This window comes from Triturus cristatus, chromosome 5_1 (genome assembly GCF_964204655.1).
Source record: "Triturus cristatus chromosome 5_1, aTriCri1.1, whole genome shotgun sequence".
In the NCBI taxonomy this organism is placed as follows: Eukaryota; Metazoa; Chordata; class Amphibia; order Caudata; family Salamandridae; genus Triturus; species Triturus cristatus.
This window is the reverse complement of record NC_140587.1, coordinates 504,887,323-504,915,248: the sequence shown is the minus strand read 5'-3', so window position 1 is coordinate 504,915,248 and position 27,926 is coordinate 504,887,323. Positions and strand designations below refer to the sequence as shown.

Genomic DNA, 27,926 nt, shown 5'->3' with positions numbered 1-27,926 from the left:
GTCATAAGTGATGTAATATGGGAAGTCATCAGCAGTTTATTGTGGGCGCGCAAGTTATAGTTACCTGATCTAACTATAACGTGGAATTTCATTGGTTTTTTACGAGTGAAATGTACAGCTAACTATAACTTGTCTGAAACCTATGGTTTTTTAAGTGAATTTGCAAGGTTTTTTAAATGCTAATTCCTAACTATAACGTGTGTGGAACCTATGGTTTTTTCAGTGAATATATATATATATATATATATATATATACACACACACACACACACACACAAATTCAGGGTGAGATAGATCAATATATTTCAAAGTGAGCGATCTATATTTCAGATAGATAGATAAATAGTTGTCACAGTTAATTAATGAATGGTGCTCAAATGATCAACCTTAGCAGGATGTTCCTGCAGATACTGAAAGAGCTGTGAAGCAGTCTGAGGCAGACAGGTGAGAAGACACACTCTCCAGGGTGTGTCAGTGTTATCCACATCCCCACCCACTACTGTACTCGGCAGCATCAGATGGCTTAATCTATTCACTCCAATGTTGGTCTGGGCAGAGAATTCCCCTGATGGTGAATCAGTCATCTTGGAGCAGCTGTTTGTATCTAGTAGCTTACATAGCTATCCAATTTAATCGTAAGAGTGAGGTCACTGAAGCATGAGCGAGGAACTAATACCAAGCTAAACATCCAGGTTTTGAGAACTACTGATCTAGCCACAAAAAAATATAACAAGTGCAGTACAACTCCCACCACAGTGGCAATGATCATAGTAATACCACTAACAAAGTTACTGAGAAACTTATTGATTAACACTATGTTAGCATTTTCTAATCGCCATACATAGCAGGTGTTACTATTGCTCAACTTATTGACCTTGGAAAAATGAAAGGTTGAGTGGCCTCGTTGGGGATTGACCTTGTAACCCAAAGGTCATAAAAATGTCAGCAAGGAGCACTTAACTTGTTAAGGCATCTTACCAGTGCCTAAGCAAGCTCTTGCGCATGCACAAATGTCATGGAGTAGTATACTGACTGCCCCCAATGAAAGATATGCTAAAGTAGATACCAAGAAAGAGTAGCGACACAGAGATGCAAATCGAATGCACAAATCCTGGTAAACGGTGCATTTTCACTCAGCATTCTCAAGAATGAAGACAGCTATTTAAAGTGCTCAGATATCGAACTAGGATAGAACATTTTGACAACAAAAATAACTTATGACCAGTTTTGGCACCTTGCAAACAACATATGGTCTCAATTATTTGCCCATGGCACACAGATAGGCTGCACAAGATTCAAGAATATAAAAAGAGTTTACCGTGAATTTTGCTCTTTCTTCCATCACTTCATATCCCAGAATGGTAGGTGTTGAGGGTCGCTCTTCAGCTGCGTCCTCTTGGTGTCCCGTGTCCCGGTGGTGGTATTCAATGGAAGACTCTGCCCCAGAGTACGTAGTCCTAATGAGGGGGCTATTACACAGAGAAGAGCTGCAGCTCATCTGGTCTGGCACGCTACTCTTCTTGAAGCCACCTGTACTCGAGTCTTCCAGGGGGCCTTTGGAGGAGTTTGAACTGGAGATGCTCCCCAAGGATGAACTTCTCTGGCTCCTGGTTGCCGTGGAACCAGATGCAGACTGGGCGAATGGAATAGGCACAGGTACAAAAGGGGTCGCCATGCTGCATTTGATTCCACACGGGACTACTCAGTCCAAGCACTTAGTGGACAAGAAGGCAAATGATCCATTTTTATAGTAAGACCTACAAAGAAGAAAAAAAGGATTAAGGTTTAGTAGGTTTGTGAATTTGGGTTTTTTCTACTCTATCATCTTAACTTAAGAAGGGCTGGGGGGGGGGATGCCACATGTAGGAAAGTGCCCCTTTTTGACATGGTCACCCTCACTTTTTGCCTGGTATCTGATGCAATTTTGATATAACTGCACTGAGCGCCTGCTATCCAGGCCACTAGTGCTAGATCTCTTTCCCTAAAAATGTACAATTGTTCCCCCAATTGGCAATACATTTAGCAACCCCTGTGAGTCCCTAGTAAATTGTACCCCTGGTGGCAAGGGGTCTAAAGAGAGCCCCTAAGGGCTGCACCATGGATTGTGCCACTCTATGGGACTCCTCAGCAACCACATGCCCATTGACATTGCAGGCTGCAAGCCACGGTGCAGAGAACAGTGAAGACAACATGGCACACCTCCTGTGTACCATGTCTGCAGACACTGCATGCAGTATAGGTAAAACACCTTTTCAGCAGGCCTTACAGCCTAAGACAGGATGCAACTATACTACGTGTGGACATATCTGCAAAAGCAGATATGCCCCTGTGATGCCTAAGCAGATTCTTAGATATTACAAGTGGATAGGGAAGCCATTTTGAGTACATGTGCTGCACACTGGAATATACGAGTTCCCCAGTTACATAATGGCTTATCTGAGAGTAAAGATGTTTGGTACCAAACATCTTATATTAATAAACCCACACTGATCCAAGTGATGGAATAAAACATGCACGCAGAGGTCACTTTAGAGGTGCCTCCTGAAAACCTACTGACTACTAGTGCTCTGGTTGACTGGTATAGACCACCCTGATAACACAGACAGGTTTCTGACGCCCTGCAGGCGAGAGCATGCACTCTGAGGGCAGAAACTATGCCTGCTCCGGCCAGAGGTGTTGTCCCCTCCTCCAAGCAGGATGGCTAAGTGATTAGCATACCAAGGCAGGAGGCTTCAGAGGCCTCTGACACCTTTGATTTGCGATCCTGGGCTCGCCCGGGGCTCATTTGGCACTAGCACTGGAGGGAAAATTAGCTGGTCAGGCGCGGCGTGTCCCACCTCTCAGGCCAGTTCCACCCCTAAGGTGGGCTAACTGATGACGACCTAACTTTTAGAATTCCATCATCTTATTTTTGGCAGAATTAGGCTCTCTGGCTCAAGGTTATACCCACAGGAAGTGGTCATACAGAGGGTATCGATACCGTAAAGGCAAATAGCCCATTGCCTATACTACCCGTCTCTCCCCGTAATGCCCCTAAATGTACTATTCAGGTGGCACCTCTGACACCAGGAATTTAGATTCACCAGATCAAGACGAAGAGAGCAAAGAAGAGTAGCAAGAACTGAAGCGTGGCTGTGGGCTTTTAGCACCAAACCATGCCTGTCAGCACCAAGTCTTAACAATTCTGACCAGCAACTCATCCTGCAGCTGACCAGCATCCAAGAACGCTGGGAGACTGCCAGCTCTTTGAAAATTGCCAGAAATCTCCCTTGGAGTAGAGACGCTACTCCCCTGCAGTCCTCAGGCATCAAAAAGCAAAGTTCGGTTCACCAAGTTGCTGCTCACCGGCCAGCCAAACGGCGCAGCCCCCCCAGGAAGAGGTGTCTGTACTCCTGAAGGTCAAATCCGTCCCCCACCAAGTGAGATGACACCAGGACCAACCAGAGCCGCACAGGACTATACCCAGGGTACAGAACCCCTTTCAGCAAGCCAAGACCCTGAGAGTCCAGTCGGGACTCAAAGAACTCCCAGACAAAGCAGCTGTTGGGCGACGTCAGCACCACAGAGACCCACTTCCAGTGCGACTCAGCCGTTTTGATTTTGCATCTTCAACCGGCGAGACAGAAGGCCCCAAGACGCACGCAGCCCAGCTGACCTTTCCATCCTGCACTGAGCGCCCCAGCCCGGGTACCAACGAACAGACTATGTTTTCTTGTTCCCGGGACCCTTGTGACCCCCCTGTTGGGAGATCCTGGACTTGTCCCCGAGTCCCCCATTGCAGCCTGCTTCCAGTTGGCCCCCCTTCCTTCTATCAGCATAGCGCACACAGCTACCAACCCGATGAGCATCTCTGCACACGGATGCGCCAGGGCAGGTACCAAGTAACTGCTGGGACCTTGGCCCCCTACAACCATACGTCCCAAAGGAGACCCCCCCCAAAAACTGATCACAAATATCTGTAAGCAACATATGCCTTTTCTTCCATAGGGAAACATTGCTGTGTAAAGATGCATTGAATTGAGCCATTTACTTACCTGTAAAAATTCATATCTAAAAATGCAGTTACTTGGTAACGAAGTTCTTGGTATCAAAATGTTCATTAAAAAATTACTTTTTTCTCTAATTTAGTCTCAGGTTTATTCTTGTGCGTGTGTCTCATTTATTGCCTCTGCGAGTACAACAAATGCTTAGCAGTACCCCCTGATACGCCCAACTGCTCACCCACACTACAACAAACAAGCATTTGGAATGCAATAGGTCTCGCATTATAAAAGTTTGAGCTATTGGCATTGCTAATAATAATGCAACACCGACAGCTCAAACATTTAGTAGTGCCAGACCTATTGCAACCCGCCCCGCTTAAAACCCTGTGCAAAGTGTGTGCGTGTGCGAGAGAGAAAGAGAGAGAATGAGATAGATAGTAAGCGTTCCTGTCTAAATGTATTTATACAATATGTGTGTGTGTTTTAGCTGTGTGAGCTGTAGGTGCGTGGAGTGTGTGCGTCTTTTTGAGTGTGATTAAATGTTATTGCGTACCTTTGCGACTGTCTGTGTTCATGTATGAACGCGTGTGGTGGAGAGGGAGGGACGGGCAGTTTCCAAGTCTTTGGTGACAGTGTGTAGGTGCACTTATCATTTGTATCTGTCACTATCTACTTGTGGGTGTGGGTGTCAAAGAGAGTGCGGTTTCTGCGTGAGACTGAATGTGAACATGCGTGTATGAGTGAGAAATGCCTGTAAGGATGTGGTACAAAGAGAGACAGCCTGTGTGCAGATGTGCACCCTGAGTGAACGTGCATGCTTTGTGTGAGGTTGCGCAGAGGGTGTGCCCTGCACGGGCCTGAGGCTCGCGCTGAGGAGTCCACTTACAGGTGCGCGAGCCCCGCTTTCCTGACGGCTGAGGAGATGGCTTTGACAGCCGTGCAGAGGGAGTTGACCAGCTGGGTCATCTCTCCCGCCCCCTTGGCATTGCTGCCCCCTTGGCATTGCTACCCTCCTGCATCATGAAGCGGGTCAGGGTCATGACGTCGGTATCGAAGGGGGCCTGGTCTGACATGGCTGGGGCTCGGGGGCTGTCAGAGAGCTGTGAGGTGACGAAGCTGGAGCCCCACGCGCCCTGCACCTCTTTTAAAAGCAGCTCCACATCCGGGCCGGGGAGGACACCTGGGAGGGCGAGGGCTGCCGCGCATGCGCGGTACCTGGAACTTTTTGCCCACATCCTAACTCGAGTCAGCCTGGTGGCGCGTGGCTCGTGCCCAGTGGCGGCGCATGCGGACTTGAAAAGCCGCCATATTTAAATGAGTGCTGCACAGCTCGTGCGGTCCAGGGAGGGGGCCGCAAAAGCGCCCAAGGCAGAAACAATTTTTAAAAAACAGTAGAGGAAGTGCGGCGCCTTCGTGAATGCCACATGGTGCGTCCAAAGCAAGATTTCAGACGGGGCTCCTGTGAGCAAGACGGATCCCCGCGTGTTGCTGCAGTGACCGGCTGAAGACACAAGACCAGCCGAGGAGCAGCGCAGAGTCACCACAAGAGCCGGTAAATGTGGTGAGGCAGGCTGTACGTGGGCGATGCGCACGCCTATGGTGCGAGCAGGAGTTGTGAGAACGCCGTGACCCATACGCGTGCACATCTCCTGTCTGTTAAAGCTTCGGCACAGACAGTTGATGTGCACGCGTACAGCTTCAGGCATTATTACAACTCCTGCTCGCACCATACGTGTGCAACTCTCCAGTCCAGGCCTTGCCGTACGCGTGCACAGGTCCTGTCCCACTTCTGAGCCAAGTCGGTAACAATAGATCTCGCCGATAGCGAGCACCGCTTTGCGCTGCATCGCTAGGCGAGACCTAAAAAAGAGCATTTATGGCATCATATGTGCCTCTGTAAACCAATTGGGGTTTGCCTGGACTCTTTACATAGTGTATATCTTTTTAGTCCACTAAATAAAGGGCCAGCATCCTACACACCACAAGACATACTTTTAAATTGTTTAGCACATATGACTGAAAAAGCACAAATACTTGCAGCTAAAGCCCACATTGCATACATCATAACAGAGAAGCACTTCTAGTTTGCACTTTCTAAACACTATCGGAACGAAAAACTGTTTGCAGCTACGATTCCCAATTACAGAAAAACACTTCCATAGGCTGTGATATAGGACTGCAGAAATGCATGTGTAACCTGCGGGTCATGGCCATGTTTTTAAGGTCTGGCATGCCTGCTAGCTGTCACCAGACAATTACGTGAGCATCAATTTAGAGTGGCTTTGGATCTGCTCACATGCTGGGTACCAGCAGCACGTTTTGATGTAGCAGAAGTTGCATGCTTCCACAAAAAAAAGTGTTTTGTCTTCCTTGCAGCTGTGATAATTCCACACAAAAACCTATTCAGTCCCATATTATTTACCTGTAATGCTTCACATTACCATACAACATTCTTTTAAGCCAGATCTATTGGCATTGCCAATAGTAGTTTCTTCATCCTTTTGAAGTCGGTAAAACCATTACCACTGGGTTGAGTAATAGTACCTAATAGAGCACTAAGAGAGGAGACAACCCATTATGTGTCCTATAGGTGTACCCTGATTATGTACAATTAATAGACCACTCCCTTTTAACATCAGGGGACTAGTTTTCAGACCACGTAGACATACTTCCGCAGCTCTTGCCTAGGTTGAACACAGTAATGCATACTATTCAGAGGTGGGGAGAACGCACGTATTTAATAACAGGTTCAACAAAGGGCATTTTCATGAAGAAACAAAGTCAGCTCCTGTTCGAAGTATGGAGCAAAGAGCGGAAAGAGCAGAGCCGAGGCTGCTGCGTCTCCCGGTCTGGTGGTTAGTCAGACACTGAAAATAATACACCAACCTTGGCACAGGTTGCATCCAGGCTGTGATTTACGAGACAAAATTACAGCACTAAGGCATTGATAGGAATCACGGGGTGATATCAACATTAAACCTGGACAAAAGAGAGCAGTCAGAGCTAAAGAGATCTGGACGGTTACAAAGCACCATTCATTTCCGCAAAATGCCAAGACACTGTCCAATCACATAGCATTACAAACTCATCAGCATATATTATTTGCAAGTGTGGACCATGTAAGCCTTTGAGCCTCACATGCCAGCAGGTTTCATGATCCTCAGTAAATTGCACCTGAGCCAATAGGCCTGGCTTTAAATTGCTAAAGCATGCAGAGAAATGCGGCTTCATTGCAGAAATGAGGCATGGTCTTCAATGCGTCCTGGGGACTGCTCACCTGCATGAGCATTTTCAACTTAATTATTTATATTTCTTACTTTACAATTAAACTGTCACAAAATGTAGACACGCTGTCTGTTGTCGAAACAGAACTAGACCAATGCTTCCTATACCGTGGGTGGCAAAAGTCCAAACAATAAATAAAGATGCCTTTAAATTCTACAATTAGCTTGTCACATTTGCTGCGATTCAAACACACAGATCTAACGTCAAGCTATGGGTTCTGACAACCGGTTTCTTTTTTAACATGGGGACTGGTGCTTACAAGCTCATTCCACTTTTTTGCAGTCTGAGAAAGTAAAGGGAATTATTGGACAATCTTCCTGGGGTATAGATAGCGTGAAAGATAGGATGTGCATTTTTTAAGCACAAAACAAAATGTAAATACTTGTAAACGAAATGTACACATTCACCAGTTAGAAAAGGAAAAATTAAATGCATTTTTGGTAGCTCTGAAGTGTGAGGGAAACAAAGATTTTAACGGAATCAAAACAAATCAGGCCACTTGACTTGGTGATGCACAAATGGTAAATATTCACAGAAACTCAATTTCCAAATATCATTTGAGTGCAATTTAGTTTTATCAGTAAAACTGCATGTTGGTGCAAATTTAGTAGCCATTTCAATAAAAAATGTGCTATCCGTAAATGACAGTGCGCTACCACACAATGCTTTAGTTACCTTACTAAATCGCCCATCTCATGTCCGTTAAAGCTAGGTGGTTCGCAAAGGTTTGCCGATCTAAATAGTTTTGGAAGCACTGTTCTAGACAATATATTTGACATTTACAGAATATTCCACAAACTGCACAGTGGTAATGTAATGGATGGTCTGACATTATAGAAAGGACTGATAGGACAACATCATGCAAACTATTATGGCTAAAACGGCACAGCACACATTAGCCCAAATGATACAGTGTTAATTAAAATATGCTAGAATGAATTGGATAAAGGGAACAACTGGTATAATTAGTTATTAAAATGTTCATGTTGATTGCTTCTTTTGGTGAAGCAGACACATTCCCCAAAAATGTTGCTCAGAAGGGTAGCAGCTTTTCATGTTGATCTACTTCTTGCCCCATGACTGTTTATGCAGTAAGAACAGGAAAAGTAACCCATGCTCATACAGATGCACAGGTGGACTTGCCGCGTGCTTTTGTTAGGTCACACCAACAACCAACTTTAGCAGTCTGGTGTCTAGATCTATTGTTTCCAATACACATATAGTGAGCTTTAGGTCAACCCCTTGCTCAGGACTGGATGGCTTTGTTGTCTATCTATCTTTCCTGCTCCAGATTCAATGTCTTTCTTTCCCACTTACCTGTACGTCAAGTTCTGCACAAAAGCATTTCTGTCTCAGTGTTCCGACTGGTTGACTAGTCTCTTTTCATTTATGACCTGCTTTCTTCCTTGTCTCCATCCGAGTGCATGTGTTCCTGCTCTTCTCCCACCACATCCCCGGTATTGCTCCCCCCTTCAACTTTCACCCACTCCTTTCATTCTCAGTGTTGCTTCCCCCACCCCTTCTGCTGGTTCTTCTTCAATAAACTCCATTCTGAGATTACGCTCTCTTTTGTTCCCCTCACCCCGATGTTGGCCTCACATTCTACTTCTCAACCAATTCCTGTGCGATCTTTTCATATACATGTTTTCTAATAAGGCCCAGCATCTGCAAAACACTGCTGGGCCGCCCACAGCCATACTTTGACCTTCACCTTATTTTTTCAACATTTTAACTTACCAATCCAACATGGGTTTCTACCACGGTTGATTAGTAAATGACAAATAGTCACCAGCATCACAACATGTCCGTGCATGTGCCGTGTATGGGAAAAACATTCCAAAATTATCATTGCTTGTGTGTAATTGCGTATTAAGCCATGCGTACAGTAAAATGACATATGTAACACACGCACACACTGCATAGGGAGAGAGCTATTGCACATGGCCTCTGGGGCTGCGTCGGCTACCTCCGTGTGCCCCCAGTTACTACTCTTATCCGATGCGTTGTGCTTCTTTAGGGTCATCGAGCCCCACAGAGTGGCCTCCTCCACAAACTTGTGCCAGGTCCGAACAGAATGCAGTTCATGGCCCAGGTGAGGAAGGAGAGGTGGCCACTGGTGCATATGAAACACAGGAGGGATGAGATTGTGGATCTCCGGCACGGGCTGCAGAAAAAATATTGCTAAGGTCGGCGAGCCGTCACTAAAAAGGGCTGAAGCACAGTGGGCCTGGGTTCCATGTGAAGATAGGTGAACAAAGCTGCCAAGTAGTCGCATCATCATGCCGTGTTGGGTGAGAGATGCAGCAATGCATGGAAGAAAATCTGTGCTACTGGTGTTGCTGCTGGCCAAGTGGCTCGTGGCAAAACCAGATCCGGCGGTCGAGCTGTCTCCTACATCGCTCCTAAAGTTTGGAATGACATGGCACTACACACAAGAGCCTCTTTTTAACTTCTTAAATTCCACAAGAACCTGAAGTCCTGGCTTTTCAAGTAGTTCCACTAGCCCCCGACTTTATCCAGACTGAGAACTGTTCAGCACCAGGACCCTCCTGGGTAATTCTGCGCTCTACAATCTGCCTAACCTAACATTCACCCTCCCCAGCCCCACAAATAATCCCTCCTAAATCCTAGTAATTTAATCTACCCCAGATAAACTGGAGCGAATGCATGGAATGGTTTGCTTGAGTGCATGGGATTAATCTTATGAACAACAACCAAAGGCACTGCATTAACCAATTAACCACTAACCTTGGGTTTCAGAGCACAGAGCTGCTTGGTGTAAAACACTTAAACACCTCGTCAGAGATACGTCCTATTTTTCTCCACTTTCATACCCACTTACATTCTGATGCAGAGAGACTAAGCTAACTAGGTCCTCAACCACCTACATTTTCAGTAATCATACAATGGTAGAGCCTCTTTTCCACATAGATACTCCTAAACCAATACCCACTCCACACTCATCTACATTAGTCTTTCAGTCTTTCATTAATCTCACATAACATGATAGACTGAAGAGTGTGAAAATAAACAATCCCTATACACAAAGTATTAAAGAGTACTACCTTTATAGGGGAAGGTGTTATGAGCCCCAATTTACCCCAATATAGGCCTAGGTAGCTGTACGGCCTTTTCCCTACATTTGTCCTACCTTGCTCTACATAACAGCTCGGGCGCTGACCTTTTGCCTAGTTATGTGCAGAATAAACATCGTGTGGTTTTCTTCGAAAAGTAGCCTAGTTTATTATGCATGAGGAATCTTAGAATCACACAGCAGGATTACCATCTTCTGTATAATAATTCTGTACAAAAGTCACTGCTATTGTCATTCTTGTACGATAGGACACATCTAGGTAGAACCCCTGAAGATACTTTTGGGGTATATAAGCACCACATCTTCGCTGGGCTAACCAGAGGAGAAGCTTCCATGCTGACACGAGACGATGGAGTCCCTACACGCAGAAACTCCAGCACGCGTAGGTACACTTGGGTACACTTAGCTATGGTTCGCATCTTAGGAATACGCTTGATTATGGCTATGTATCTATATGCCTGCATATATGCACTGTTTTTTGCACCATAGTAGAATTCTACCTTTTATTTACTCTGTCGGTGCTTGCAATCACATATATGTTTCTGTCCAATGGTTGTCGCAGCACACATTTTATCCTAGAATGATGCTGGTTCAATAAATGCTTATTGAAAAAGTCCCCATCCACTTGTTGAGTTCAAACGTTTGTCTATTTTTCTGAAACGTATAGCTTTCCATGTTCAATGATGGGTTTTGCACCTTTTTCAATCCTGCCCTTACAGTCTAGAAACTGAGCGCGGCATAGGAGACAGGAGGGACAAAATGGATTGTATCCTTTACTATTAATAGGCACCTCTGTGGGCCCGATTCACGAGCTGCATTTTGTAGTTCATAAAGTAATACTACTTGTGTATTACATAAGGGAATTCAGAAACTTAGGTCTGGAGACTCCTCCTCCCCGGTCTTTGGTGTACGGAGATTTCTGATATGAAGGCAGAGATCTCCGCACACTCAAGTTTACTTACATTTGAGACCACAGGTAACCCATGGCACGAGCCAATACATAAAGTCATTTCATCTTTTCAAATTGAGGCATTAGGGCTAAAATCTGATGCAGTACCTTACACAGCCTGGAAAAAGGCAATCAACAAGTAGCTGCAATTAACCTCATACCAACTGGATACCTCCTCCTCAAGAGAGTCTAACATTTCCATCATATATTTCAGAAGCCATCAACAAAAGGACATGCAGGTATATCCTTTACATGCGCCTTCTTGTTTACCAGTGGCCGATTTCAACCCGGCATGGGTCCAACCGGGAAAGGAAAGAGTGCAGGCTATACAATTTTAAGCACAAATCCTGGTTGGACATCCTGTGTTGTTGCCCCCCTCCTGACGTCTTCAGGAGTCGCCTGTTGAAAGAATGTTCTTGACTCAGGGAGTCCGCACCTGCCTTGAGGCCTCATCACTTTGTTTTACCCAAACCGATGAGAGTACTCTTTCAAGGTACAGAAAATACACCGACTTCAAACTACTGAGCCCCAGCCCAACCCTTCCACCCAAAAACTGATGACGAACTATTGTATTTTAAATTCCTGAACTGTGACAAAGGTGTGGTAAGGGGTTTTCGGTCTAACCGTTGTAACGAGTGTGGGAAAGCAGCAGGACATGTGATTCACTATCTATCAATCTAACGGTGGGAGGGGGAAGATTTACATCTCGCTGCCTACTTTTCCTATAAATGTTAGCCTAGGATGATCCCTTTCTACACATGTGCATGGGGAAACAAAGCGCACATCTGTCCCGCATTGCCACAGCTGTTGTTCCTTCGGACTGGTTGCTGTCTTCACGATCAATGCTAACCCTACACACTAAGTGCTCGGTGTTTGGGCTTACACCCTTGCCATGAGGTTTTTACTCACCAACTCTTACTCTTCCCCGCTCCATGGAGGGGATTCTGTATTTTTAGAAACGCTTAAATGAGACAGTAAAATATGGATTTTTAGTAATTTCAGGATCTTAGTTGGGTATTGTATATATGTATGTAAATTGTTATGGTTTTATTAACCAAACAATAAAATGACATTGACAAGTCTACTCCTTTGTAATAAATGTGCACCGGACCAGGGCGGTGAGAAAATGGGGCATAATAACTTAAAAATAGCTGGGAATAAGGAAAATGTAAGGGGGGGATTTGAGAGGGGCATGCTAATGCAAAACACACAACTAAAAACAATGAGAACATTGCAGTCACAAAAATACACTTCTAAAATTACTACAGCCAAGTGTCAAAACAGGTATATAGGTCCTCCAGCTCAATCTTGTAGTAAGTCAAGCACCACACATGGCCAATCACGGGTACTGCAACACACTCCCATTGAAAACAATGGAGTAAGGGAATTAAAATAACACCTCATCGGAAACTCATTGTACGAATCACTGTACGAATCCCATACCTAAAATATCTGCTAGAACAAAAAAGACATTTGAAGTGAACAGATTTAAAGAGTCGGTGAAGTTGTAGAGTCCTCTATCTAAAGGAGCTGCTGTCCACCTAAAATTCAGTAACTATTCAGGGTTCTCTATATCTTTATTTTCCTTATTTATGCAACACTAAGCCTGAAAGGGCTTTACTTGAACTTCTACTGGAGGCTCCCTTGTGTCTAGAAAAAGCCATGCTTCTCTGATGAGCTCGAGCAACAGCAAAACACGTGTCAGGAGCTGCTTTTATTCATTCCAGTATACCTTCAATGGTACTTTATCACTCCAGAGCTGTAATACTGTGCATGGAATGACAAAAGGATGTTGCCATGTGTTAGCTCTGCATGGATAACGCTAGCTAATCCTATGCTGAAAGACACTGCTGCAAAAAAGACAAATGGCGTAGATGTTTTCTAGCTCGTTCTGTTAATTCAATGCTTAACAAATATGCAAGAAAAACGAACAACTGAGGCGAGTAGATTTAGAGCGCTCCATCTAAAGCAGATGCTCTCTAGTTAAAACTGTTAACTACGCAGAGTTTCCTATTTCTTTTTTGCATCATTCTTGCACACTCCGATCAACAGCACCTTCTTTTGGGGGGAATTTATAAAGAACCAATTGAAGGCCATTGAATCCTGAATGCCCCTCTGAACAGTTTGACAGCTGCTCAGATCCTGAAATACTTTGTTGTGGAGTGGGCAATCATCTACCAGAAAGTATAAGTTAACTCTGTGCTCGGTAAGGAGGGTCCTCATGGAAGCCTTATATGCAGTTATTATAGAAGAAGGTGGCAGTGCTGTTTCTAGGGGCATACTGTGTGATGAGATTTTAGAGAAGCATTCCAGTTTCCCCAGGTGTCTGCAGTTGGCCAAGAATTAACTGACCCAATGTGCAGGACGCCAGGTAGTTGAAAACATGGCCATTCATTGGACTGAAGACCACGGGATAAAATAGATAAATGCATGCAGAGGCTTAATCCTGGTCTCTTGCATTGAAGTGTTACCCATTCATGTTAAGAATTGCATATCTGATGATTGTGTTGAAGAAAGCTACATGAGCAAACATGTAAGTAAGGGATGCCCCTTATGGACATGGGTGGGCCTGTTCAGAATTGGCCCTCCCTCATTTACCGCGCCGGATATTGTGTTCGCACGTTTGAGCATGCCAGAGCAGCTGGGGTGTTCCCAATCTTAAAGAACTGATCACTGAACTGTTTCTGCTTTAGCAAGATGGTAGGGAGTCTGGAGATATGACCCCTGGAGGAAGAGCAAAATTGGAACCATTTTAGATCAATTGTTTGGATCCAGAGTACCTGTTGCCTCCACTTAATGTCTCCAATCTATGCTGTTCCTTCTCAGCTTCCAACTCTTAACTTGGCTGGGCGCAACATGTGCTTCTGTTTACATAATGTATTTTTGAAATTCTGAGTTGCATTAGCCCAACAACTCTCACACAGAATTGTGCAGTTTAAATGATGCTACCGATTTTGTTCCTTAGACTTCACAAATGATTCCTATTAGGTTTACGGTCCAAGGTTTTAAGTGGATCAGGTCCCTCCGGGTGTCAGACCCGGTAGTAATTAAAAATACAGACATCGAAACATGTCCCTGTCGGGCTGTCTATACAGGTCCATGCTATATTGGCAAAAACAATGATGGAATACTGAACAATGAATGTAAAAACAGTAAGGTTATCAACTTAGTTCCAGGTTATTACATTGTATATGTTTTACTTATTCTAGCATTCGCTAAGAGTGTTAGCCATTTCCAGGATGTTGCACTTATGTATTTTTTCCCGAGCAGTATATTACTCTGGTATAGTGCATATGTTCAACTGAGTCGCCTCGAGGCGTTAAATGGTTAACACGATTGAGCGCTCTGGAGTCGAGGCTGAAGGCAGTGCAGAATTCTCACAGTGACTGTCAGTGGGTCAGAAAGGTGTTGAGAACACATGGTTATCTAATCTTTGATTCCTCTGCAAAGCGCACGGAGCAATGGTCATGTATTCCAGTTGCAAATGTGTGTGTGAAGGAGGTACACAGTTGTCAAAATATTGACAAGACAAAAGTTAAAGGAACTGCAGTGTTAGCAGGTGAGTGGGTGCATTGTATATGCTTGGCAGGGGGTGAAGTAAAGGAGATACAAGGAAGTGCATTCGGGACAGTGAAAAAGAGGGTGCTGAAGAGGAAAGAGATGAGATGCAGGGATGTGGAATTCCTATAGCCCGATGCCCAGGACATATTGTTTGGGGTCAAGGGCAACAAGTTTTAATGTGTATTTTGTCCTTGGGACAATTAGGCCCAACCCCCTACAGCACAAGCCTTTTGGCTGCCATGTTACAGTAACACATTATGGATCAGGGAAGGGCATTGTCTGCAGTCAAGGTAACATTTGTGACCATGTGTTAATGCTGTTCAAACTTATATTTATGATTCATTAATGCAAAGCCTTTATTATTAGGGTGAGTGCTCTTAGTAAATGTAAGCTTGGACTGCACTACTGATAGTGGTTCCTGTATAAAAATGTGTACACAAGTGTTCGATGTTTAGCAATTTGAGGCTACGTATAATGCTCCCAGAATGCTCTCTGATTAGTTGCAAATATTTGCAGAAGCTTCAAAGCAAGATTGAGGAGTCTTTGCTTTCAAAAGAAAATGTTCACAAAATATGCAAATAGGAAAAAAAACATTTAGCTAAACTACTGTAAGAGTTTAGGCAACATTTATTTGCAGCATTATTTGTTAAAATGTGTTGATGTATGCTAGTATTTCCGAAATATATTCAGAATGGAAAATCAGTGTAACTAGTTTCAATAAGATTTTGGGATACAAAAACAAACAAGCCTTGGCAAAGCAGGCAGGTCTGAAATTGGTGGTCAGCATTTTAGTTTTTTCAATGTGTTGTTTTGGTATGCTTTTTGTAAAACCGTATTGGTGTGGGACCTGCCGGGCCCTCACCTTTATAATAAACATTGGCAAAATCCCCCAAAAAAAATTGGTCTCAAAAAGCATACATTTCCACAGTAGTTCCTGGCACTAAACAAAACTACTTTGTGTGCCGATATGCTCCTTGTGAAAGTGCAGAATACTGTCACTCACAGTGAATACTGTAACGTTCCTAGGGCAACTTCATAAATATACTTTCAAACAGACTTATATAGGAGAGACATACACTTAAGTGATAGAAAAATACAACAATGTTTTTATTAACCCCTTCAGCGCTCATGACGGAACCACTCCGTCATGAGCCACGGGTGCCGTGTGCTCATGACGGAGTGGTTCCGTCATGCTGCGGCCGTTGGCTGCCGCTCCTCCCACGCTGCGCTGATTCCCCGCCTGTGCGGGCGATTAGCGCAGTGGGCGGAGTCATGACGGAACCACTCCGTCATGAGCACAGCTCAACAGTGGCTCATGACGGAGTGGCTCCACCATGAGCACAGCGCCACCCCCAAACCCCCCCCAGCGCTGCGGCAGAATTCCTGCCGCAGCCAAGGGGTTAATGATATTTAAGATAATTATTGTTGTCATACGAATAAAAAGAACAATAAAGCAATCACATACATACCACATTCTTCTAACTGCGCATTCACACCATCTGTCAAGATATATACAGATTTATAGAACATTGGAGAGTTCATAGATCAACATAAAATATATTGTAGTACATGTTTTTCACAGTAATACCAATAATTATCTCAGACTTATTACAAATTTTGATCTGGATGACTAGGTTCTTGTCATGATACAATATCTGTGTCGTAAAGCAGCTGCAGTCCCCAAGTGGTTTCTACGTACGTTTCGGCATCAGTATGCCTTCTTGAGGAAAAGCCACCTCAGATAAAGGTATTTTCTTTGGATATAAACACATCAAATCTATGTGTTATCCCTCCTATCCTATAATGAATATTTACATAAATATACATGCTTCTAGAAGACATCTTATTCAAGAGACGTCCGCATTTAAATGACCATGGTCTTGACCATAGTGGTTAACATATAGCCTGAGAATCAGACCTAAAAAGAAAGGACTGAGTGGCAAGAGATGCATGCAAATGCACAGTCACAACAACATGCTTGCTATGTTCTGATGTTTAAGAAATATGAAAGAGAGAAAACATACCAGGATATCACCCAAGTGCTCACTCAGTGGGAACATGATGTTGGTGATGTGAGTAATTCAAGAACCTGATTGGATATGTGTGTCATGCAAATTTATGGTGACTGTTTGCACCTTATTGTATGGGTGACTTTTTGCACCCTACTTTTCAGGAACAGTGTCCTTTTTGCGATATTAATGCAGATATTAGGAGCGTGGACACTGGACCTTTTATAAGCTCCCGGTCCCCCCCTCTTTTGTATAGCAAGTCATGCAAAGCAGAGCCAGGCACAAAGTGTTCCTCCTATGGTGATCCTCATAAGGGGGAGATGCTTACCTAATCTAGTTCTCATTGGCTGTTATCCTTGGACATAGATAAGCGCAAACTAAGGTAGATATGATGACTTATTCGGACAGTTGTTGTGACTGTGCATTTGCATGCATCTCTTGCCACTCAGTCCTTTCTTTTAAATGCGGAGGTCTCTTGAATACGATGTCTTCTAGAAGCATGTATATTTATGTAAATATTCATTATAGGATAGGAGGGATAACACAAGAGTTGATGTGTTTATATCGACAGAAAATACCTGTATCTGAGGTGGCTATTCCTGAAGGAGGCATACAGATGCCGAAACATACGTAGAAACCACCCAGGAACTGCAGCCACTTTACGACTCAGACATATTGTATCATGACAAGAACTTAAGTCATCCAGATCAAAATTTGTAATAAGTCTGAGATCATTATTGGTATTACTGTGACAAACATGTACCACAAAGTATTCTAAGTTGATTTGTGAACTCTCCAATGTTCTATAAATCTGTACATATCTTGACAGATAGTGTGAATGTGCAGTTAGATGAATGTGGTATGTATGTGATTGTGTTATTTTTATGACAATATTTTTATGACAACAATTATCTAAATTATCATTAATAAAAACAATGTTTGTATTTTTCTATCACTTAAGTGTATGTCTCTCCTATATATATCTGTTTGAAAGTATATTTAAGAAGTTGCCCTAGGAACGTTACAGTATGTACTATGCCCTGCCTAGAGGAACTTCTGATCAATGGCAGGGGGCCCATTAATCTTTACAGTCACTCACAGTGAAGCCAGCCAATAGACCGAGAGGGAGAGACAGAATTTTAATAAACACAAAAAGGTAATAGTGAACGCCAGATATTATTAGGGCCCAATTATTAAAGAAAGTCTCAAAAGTGCACCCATTGTATATGTCCTTGCATTAAGTGCAGATACACAACTTTTGTGAATTCACAAGAATTCACAGAAGTAGGCTAAGAAATAATACTCTTGGAAAATATTTGTTAACTGCATTTTACATGAACAAATATGCAGGTGTAGATTTGCTCATGCGCAAATCTTAGTGTTTGCAAGTTCACTTTACCTCCAACCACTTTTTTCCACCAACCCTGGAAGAAGTTTCACATCTGCCATTGTCAGGAGTAAACTTCCAACTTTTCCCATTCTGAGAAAGGATTAGATAAGTGTTGGTGAAAACCCTTAAAACATGCAATGTAGTATGTTTGCACAGACTCAATAGGGCATTCCAAACCTGGAACTATTCCTGAACGCTACCTTCAGCCCCAGCATCTAGATCTGCGGGAACGTGGCAACATAAGAAAATGGCTAGTATTCAAACCATACTATGGTATGAGCCCTAGGATAATCAGAGTGGCTATATCAGCGCTCTTATTTTGTGGGATTGCTGCCATGATTTGTCACCGCATTACATGGCACAAGTGGATGTTGTTACAGGACAAGTAGATTTATGAAGCAACCTGCCCCATGGACAAGTAGATATTTTATTAAATTCCACACCCCCGAGGTGTTAGATATACATATGGACGAGACGTGGAGAGAAAAAGGCCATGCATGCCTAAGAGAGTGAACATGTGGAGCGATTGAGACACTCCGAAGACTACTACCCCTTCCATAGGCCTTAATAATGTTTAATTAAATCTCACAGTTTCAGAATTTAAACATTTGAATATGAATTATTGGTAACAGAATCATTGTTGTTACTCACTCATCTTAAACAGCTAACAAACATTGACAAAGCTACTGGTTCTGTATGTGCTACTTTTGTTCTATATCAGTTCAGAATACCAGAAAACTCAGGGAGGAACCAAAATACTGGCTGGGTGGCAAATTGAATGGTAATTGCAGAAATGTCGTTTACAAGTTTAAGCTTCGCACCTAATCACGTGGAGCCCGCCACTCTGATGGACACCCCCCCCCCCAACCACACACACACTCACACACACACACACACACACACACACACACTTATTTCATACCACTTTTCAAGCAAACCATTGTCGAATCATGTGCAAATTCAGATCCGATTACCAAAAACAACGAACCGAAAAAGACTAATAGTACCTTGTGTGATAAAGGACTACGTTTTTAAGAGTTACATTAAGAAAAAAAACATTCCTGCGCCTTTTTTCACGTCCTCCACAATTACCATAATTTCGGGGTTGTATTTAAACCTCTTTCGAACAACCTACAGTCACAAATGATATATATCAAACTAGTGTCGCGTTATTTACCACGATGACTGAGTGGATAAGGACCATGGTGCAATATAATCTGTGGCTCGATTTCCAAATCAAACAAGCTGTAAACTGGCAATGAACACCAGTGAAGTTAAGCTCCGGCTACTAGGTGAACTAGAATATTATTTAACCGGAGACATAGTTTCAGTAACAATGTTGTTTACTACAGTCCGCAACCCGTGCCCGCGTGCTAAACTCGTATTCCAAGATCAGACAGCTGTAGTAACAACGCACTGCATGGTTTATATTAATATGTGTCCACGGAAGAAACTACGCAACAGGTGAAGATAGAAACTGGTCTTCCCCTTCCATGCACTATTTTATAACCATAAACCATGATAAAATTAAATAAACCTTATAGATTTGCCATCCCACAGAGAAACAGAGAAAACATTGTTTATATTTTGCAACCCATGAATACATGCCAACCAACCCCAATCAGGCGGGAGGTTCCCGAGAGAAGGTCTTACCTCCCGCCTCCCTGCAGTTGACTTCCAACATCCGATTGCCTTCGCCTTGCTTTCGACTCTGAACAGCTTCAAAAAGTGAAAGCGGGGAGTGGTAATCGAAAAGCTAGTTCATGTTGATTGACAGGCTAAAGGACGATGCGAGAAGGGCTGTACTTGCTCATACTTCTTCCTATTGGTTAGTAATAGCCCCGCCCCGGAAAAGGCTGTTCTGACATCAAGGTGAAGACCGCCTCGTTGCCCGGAAAGGCTTACCTCGTCCGCTCCGGACATCACGCGACTACGGTTTGCTGAGCTACACGTGTGACACTTTTGTTCTTGGGTTGTAATTACGTGGGTTTCCAATTTGCTATCACGGAGTATTTCTGGAAAGTTGAGGGGCACGGACGGAGCCCAGTGAAGCTGAAGTACAAGGAATTGAGCTGTAAACAGCATATTTAATCCCTTATGTTTCGCTTGGTTTGTTTGAGCTCGTATTGTAACCGAAACATGTACTTTCCCATAAGGAAACGGGAGGTAATGGCAGTGGGGAGAACGATTTTTGTTGTCTCGCCAGCAGTAGTTGGTTTACTCCTTTCGAGCAAATCAAGTAGACGAGATTCTGGGGCCTCATGTCATGTCATATGTTAATTACAAAAATAACTGGTTAAAGACGTCACACTTTACGTGGTGTTCTTGCTAGTTGCCACCTAATGTACCTGGCAGGCGTCACCTCCTTTGAAGCAGTCTTTGCATTATATCCTTACCACAATAAGATCCAAGATAGGGGATCAAACAAACACCCTTTCATTGTTGGAGCACTTCTGCACGCATGAGGGGGGGATTTACTAAAATGTGACCAGCACAGCAATCAAAGACGCTGTACTGCGATGAAGCAAAGGGCCAGTGAAAATTAGCACCATATTTACTGAAAAAAGGCGTACCCCCCCTCCTCCGGCGCACTTTAGTTTAGACTGCCATGCATCAATGCGCACACACTCTTGCACCATAGTGCAAGCTTCTGTGCATTTTGTCAAGCATAGCTGTACTTCATAATACTTTGGCCAACTCGTTGGAAAGTAAATGCTACCACAACGCTTTGCTCTACAAAAGTCTAACATAAATCCAGTGCAAAGTGTTAGTAGATCTGGGCCATGGGCTCTTACAGTTAGATGTATTAAGGGGTTGTGAGGGTGTGCAAGAAATGACTATCATCGCATTTTGGATGTCTGACGTCCCTCAGGCATCTTTGAGTGGCACTGCTATGAGGGTGTCGCAAGCAGTGGTGGTTCTATGCAGGAATTGACTCAGATGCAGTTAGATCCTTTATTTAATATTTAAATTAAAAATGAGCCATTTTGAGTAATTAAGAATGTGCACTAACCATATGTAGGAGAGACAGTGAAAATAAATGTGAGAGAATTTAGTTACTACATCGTAAAAGCTTGAAGATAAATATAGAATAGATTAAATTATAATCACTCAATAATATTGGCTGTGATTTATGAACATTTTATTGTGTATTAAAGTGAAAAACTATGTACTATGATATGAAATTCCAATTTTCCTCATCAAAAATAGTAATGTGTGCGAAAAATTAATGAAATTGAAGGGTTTCATTCTGAGTTTCATCATTTGCATATGTGAAATTGAGCACCGTATGAAAAAAGAAAAAATTGTGCTGCACAGTAATATTTAGTGCAATTGTTCTGAAACTTTCAGAATATGATCTTCGTATGTGTACTAATACAAACTACTTGGAACTATATTAAGATTTGATTATATGATTTTTTTTTTACACGTTAGCTCTTTGAAAAGGCAGTACAATGTTAGTTATATGTGAGCTTTATAATTGTTAATAATGTATTTTGAGTACCTATACATTGAAAGGATATTAGTGCATTGCTTTACATTCATGAAATGTATATTTTCATTACTTTATATCCTACACATGTTTTTAGAAATATTTTCGGCCTACATTTTTCTCCGCTTCTTGGGCTGTTTTTTCACTCGTGAGATGTTTTCCTAAACTTTCATTATGGAATGAAACAGTCTTACTTGAAAAGCTCTCCCTCACTTACAAGGACTATCTGCTACATAAGTTGTTACTTTGGGAACATCTGCTATGGGAAACTGCACTTTTGAACTCACTCATGTGCCTATTGCAAAAGTATCATTGTTTAGAGGTCTACGTATACCGGATGATCTGACAATTTATGTGACCAGCAGTGCCTTTATGTCGCATGTCAACCATTCTGTATGAACTGACCAATGGACTGAGTGGTCTGACCCAATGAGGGGATTGAGGAGGTGTCCCCACCGGAACTAAAGAATATATATTCATCAGGAGGTCCTAAAGCCATTTTTCCCCACTTACGTCCATACACATTTGTACTTACTATTTCAAGAGAACCGAGATAGACCTGATCCCAGAGACTGCCTTTTGAATGAGAACTTTGTGGACTCTACCTTTTCCTTGTTCAGGCTGACTCATGCTGTGTGCACCATTCGTGAACTTCCTTCAATGGGACACTGCACATAAGCTGTCGTGGCTTGTTTTCTTGCTGAACTTTCCAGAGCTTTTGTCACCTTATGACCAACCCCAAATTGCTTATAATTGTTCTGTATTCTCTAAATCTCAAACTAAATAATGATGCTTATGCTTTTTAATTGGTGAAACAAGTGGTATGCAATTCCTGGGAGAAGTGTGCTGCTTGCTTTTTAATGACCTGATGAAAATGTAACCTTAATTAAATGATAGGTTCTGTCTTGTCATGATATGTTTCCGCAACTTGATTGTGCATACCAATTGATTTATTAATGACAGGGAGAGATTGATATAGAGGGATCTCAGAATCCTAGGTACTAATGTTGCTGTTTTGCATTGCCTTAACTGAATTATTAGTTTGCACGATTCTGGTCCGACTACATTTCTTTAGGAGATTTCGTTTGGCAGTGATAATTCTTTATTTATATAGCCTGGAATTGAAAATTATATATATGAGTTTGATTGCTAGTTTGTAAGCTGGTTATCCAAATCCTTGTCCTCATTGGATAGCCTGATATCGGATCCTCTGTGTCCATCCCCTCTTCGGCACAAAGCAAGGTCAATCGGAGGAACAAGTGAGTGTCAGAAAGAATTAGTGGTAAGAATTAAAGGTAATCCAAGAAAAGTGACAGTAACGCTGAAACAATTATCTGGTAGCGAATTGGATGGTTTTTGTCCAATGAAGCTAGGATATAGAGGGTCCCAACTGAGATCACTATTGCATTTTCCTGTTCAAAGATTACCCATCCCAGCCCAAGTCCAAGCCCCATGTTCAGCTGAAGGAGAACGTGTACCAGTGCTGGAGGAGTGGAACAAAGTCAATGTGAAGCAATGGTGTGGGTATTAATAGGGTTGTGTGTTGCAAATGCATTAAGCTTAGATTGCAGTAATATGAAATGGCTGTATGATGTTATGCAAAGTGGTTAAAGTCCATGTTTGAGTGATGTGTTTTATGCAAAGAAGTTGAAGTTATCGGGTCCGACATGAACTAAGATCTTGGGATATACACCTACGGGTGGTCTCAGTGTGGCATACGTGAGTAAGTTGTCTGCTGCATTTCGAGGGTGCTGTTCTTGAGACATCGTCACATTACCTCTAAGAGAAGGGACATTTCTTTGTGAGATTGAGGGTTGCAGTTGATACAATTGTTCTCAGTGCACGGGGAGTAATTGCATCAGCCTGGATGAGATCGCGGAGGTCTAGGTTTCATCTGAAGTGTATGTAAAATTAGACTAGATGGTTATGTCTAGTTAAATTTCTTGTGTGAAAGAATCTATCATTTCTTTAGTGGAGCAGATGGAGCTTATTGAGGATTTTTGCTTAGAGAATACCACGCACAAACAATTATAAAGGCGGTGTAGCCGCTGCAAAGAGTGAGAGTGGTATCACAGTATGTCGCACTGGTATTGGTTGGTTGGTGTAGTGCCGCGCTATGATAGGTTGACTATATCACAGTGTGCTAATCTGGTATTGGTTGTGAAAGCTAAACTAGGAAGTGGAAGATAAATTGCTTGCAAATAATCATTTGTGAAGGTCAAGGAAATGTAATTAGTAAGAGAAAATGAAAATCCTCTACAATTTGAAAAGCTTGATGTAGGGAGATGTACCTGTACCCAATACCGATTCCACCTGAGGGATTCACCAGCATTATATATGTCACAAAAGAGAGGATATCTTACATGCACATGGCTTGAAAATTGGGTGCAATACAGTGAGAATGATGGTCCCTTAGCTTTTCTGCAATACGGAACATTTAATGTTAGAATCCTTGAGAATTTGAAGAGACAGTTGTATGAGTTCAAACCACCTCCTAGACCGATGCAGTTTGAAGCACTTAGTGAATGGGAACATGTAGCTCATTAAAAAGAAAAACAGAAATATCAGGGAAGGTACAAGAACATTTAGGTAGATATGTCGAGGCCAGGTGGGATGCACAACAGAAAGCTTGGAGAATTGATATAGCAGAGGGAACTAGAATGTATCCTGTACTATTTGCAGAGAAAGAGGGTGCAGGGAAGCAACAAGAAAAGAAAAAACTCCTTGAAGAGATGAAAACATTAGCTCCAGCTGGAGACTGTGATAATTTGATGATGAATTAAAAAAAAAATTATTGTTAAATTGCCCACTGCCTTATAATGAGTCAGTTTCAGAAGGAAACAAACTCATACTTCAGGAAATTTCTTAATTCAGCTGGTGTACCTATCGATCCAGTTACACATATATCTTTCACACCAATGAGCGGTAATGCTGAGCTTCTAAACACCAATAATCTGACTGTTCACAATGAGTCAGATGGGCAAACCATTTCAATAACTATAGGTTCTGTAGTCTGTTTATATCAGTCTGGGAGTGGGGGAAGTCAGGTACACACTTTGGCTGTCCGTACTGGGGTACATGGCCCAACTCTACTCCTGGTGACCTGAGATTAAGACCGCCTATGCAGATACTATGGGTTCTGACCCCAGCTGACGTCTCAAATGGAACAAACGCTGGTTCAGCTGTACATTCAGCATACCTAAATCCTTAAACCGGGAGGTTGAGGCAGAGTGCCACGGGAAACACTCTTCAATCGGGAACACCAGATTCTGATGTGTCCCTTTTACATTCAACACCTCTCTCAGGAAAGGAAGATTGTCATGGGTATTTATTTTTAAATATTTTTAAATATGTCTAAAGAACAAAAAGGCCCTACTTCTAAAGATATTTATGATTGGCTTAGAGGTATTGATACTTCTACAAATGATAAAGGAGTTGGAAATAATAGAGCAAAGGCCTCTTGAATGAATAAAACAAGATTCCTTGAGGTTGCGAAACTTTAAGTAGATTTGGAAGAGATGATTGTAGAAACAATAAGCCTGGTCAGGATAAGTGCTTATCAGGACGATGAACTACTGTTCATTTGTAAAGACATTACTAGAAGCACACATGAAAAGTTGCCTGAATTGGCTCAGAATTGCAGGGTGGATGTACATAAATCCAAGGCGTTGCAGAAACCCTACAGGGTAGATGTCAGTGACAGATATTGAAAAAACAAGATCTTCAGGAATGAGGTTGCAAGTTAAGGAATTACTAGCTATCCTTAGGAAATGGGGAGAATTAGAAAAATGGGAAGGTTTCTGGGTTAAAAAGGATACAAAAAAGGTTACAAGGCATATGCTCCCAGCTATTGAAGATTATGGCGTTGAAGAGATAAGGATGCTGATGTGCCTGGAGGAGAATATGTACATGTCCCTTGGACTCTGACAGACATATTTTCCTTTATAAATGATTTCCTAAAATTGAGAGAAAATCCAGTTGAAAGGTACAAACAGGTTAAACGGTTTATAAAAGTTTCAAATGTTCTGCTGAAGGATTTGAATACTTTGACATTGTAGTTCCAAGTGATTTGTTGACGGAGTGTAAAATTGTTGTTGATTGGCCTGAAACAGAACGAGCTAGAAATGCTTGTACTGGTGCACCATCTGCTGAGATGATGAAGAAATATAATGAAGCCATCACCTGTTTAAAGGGAACAATTTCCCCTAAAGTAATTGGTTGGGTAAAAATAGATTGTTTGAGCCAAGAATTGAAAGAAACAGTCCTTGCCTATTCTGAGAGATTGTTGCAGGCATTCAAGAAGTACAGTGGTATGGAAAGTGTGTGAGAAGGATATGGGGCGTTTTGTTTATCGCTTTGTATATGGATTGAGACCTGAGATAAGCAACATGATTCAGCTGCATTTGATTTGTTGGCAAGGAAAACCTGTAGATGAAATACTCTGATATGCTAAATATTGTGGGGGTGAAAACGAAAAGAACCATAAGAGGCTTAAGGAGAAATAGCACAAATGAAAATTGTTCAGAAAAATCAGAATGTGTTGGGTGTTGATTACATGCGTGCCGTGCATGGAGGTTATCAGAAAACCCGAATGATGCAAGGGATAAGTGGAGGTCAACAACAGGGTGTGCCCCCACAAGGTAGAGTTCGGGGTGTTTCAATTGATGCATTGAAAAAGACAAATCCATGTCACATTTGCGACAAGTTAGGTCATTGGAAGCCCGAATGTCGATTTAATCCAGTTAATCAGGGACATGGAATTCAGGTTCGGAATGTTGGACATTCACAATCGCAGGGAAATAGCATGACTCAGACTCCACAGGGTCACAGACAGAGAAATCCAGCTTTGAATGTGCCCCAAGCCCTGATGCCTCAAATGAATGGTCCGGTTCAGAGATATAATTCAAATCAAGGGTTCAATGCAAATACAGAGAACCTTGGGAATCGGAATTGGTCTCAACAGTATTCTCTGATTCAGATTGATGAAGCAAATCCAGATCTGTTCCAAATACGGTGCCTAAGGGGGGAGGAGGAATGCGTGTTGGCGCAACCTTTAGCGCTAGACCAGAGTGGTCCCTATGTGGACGGCAAAGCAAATTGGCCTCTAATCTCATTTCATTTTGACACTGGTGCTTCTCACTTTACTTTGAGAACAGTAGAGGTTCCAAACCTATCCCTCTTGAGAGAAAGAATCCAAGTCGTGGGAGTTGCGAACAAGCAGAAGTCCTACCCGGTAAAGGAACCTATACCTGTGGAAATAGGTTCCTTCGAGGATGTGCACAAATTTGCTGCGTGTAATTCAAGTCCAGTTAATTTACAAGATTTGCTGTGTGCATTCAGTTGTTCCATTTACTGTACTCCTGAAGGAATTTAATTTCATACAAATGATGAGAATGTCATTTTCAAATTGGCTAAACAAAACCCAGAAACAGAAAGACTATTTCCCATGTTAACTTGAGATGACCTTCCTTGAAATTAAGAGACAATGTGTCGCCAGAAACAGGGACTTTACATGAAAATATATTGGCCTGATTAAAGGTGTTCCACAGTGAAGCCAAATGCTGAATTTCCACAAATCCAGCAGTATAATTTGAGTCCAGAAACCATTACAGGGATTACTCCTTTGATTAATTCGATGATTGAGCAAGGAATCCTGAAAGAAATAATGGGAAGTCCATGTAACTCTCCTATTATGGGATTGCAGAAACCCAATGGGAAATACTGCATTATTTAGGATTTGCCCCAGATTGAGCAGATTGTGGTTTCATGTTGTCCTATGGTACTGAATCCAGCGGTGATATTATTTCTAATTCTATGCGAGGCTGAGTGGTTCTCTGTCATTGATTTGTGCCAAGTTTTCTTTTCTATTTCTCTGCATGAGAATAGTTAGTTTCTTCTTGCTTTCCGGTTCGGCAGTCGTGTCATGGCGCCGAGTCCCAAAAGAGTATATGGAAAGGCCCTCAATATTTGATAAGATTTTTTAAGGAGAATTTAGAGTCTCTGGTGATGCCACGTCATTCTGCGCTTGTCCAGTACATTGACGACCTGTTGGTAGCGTCAAGTACTCAGGAGGCTTGCTCACGCAATACAGTGTCCCTGTTTAAATTGCAGTTTTGCAAAAGAGACATTCTGTACCTCAGACATCATATTGAGAAAGGAGCA

General features: G+C 42.5%; 1 protein-coding gene across 2 annotated transcripts in view; it reads right to left on the bottom strand.

Annotated features, from left to right (window-relative positions):
- SNX16 (sorting nexin 16) overlaps window positions 1-20,060 on the bottom strand; it is a 188,708-nt gene extending 168,648 nt beyond the window's left edge. For both annotated transcript variants that reach the window (XM_085605354.1, XM_085605355.1), the window contains exons 1-2: window positions 19,925-20,060; window positions 1,319-1,757 (exon numbers count right to left, since the gene is read on the bottom strand). In XM_085605354.1, coding sequence (XP_085461480.1) covers window positions 1,319-1,675 — 357 coding nt within the window. In that variant the 5' untranslated portion in view covers window positions 1,676-1,757; window positions 19,925-20,060. The remainder of the gene's footprint in view (window positions 1-1,318; window positions 1,758-19,924) is intronic.
- Window positions 20,061-27,926: the final 7,866 nt, after the last annotated feature.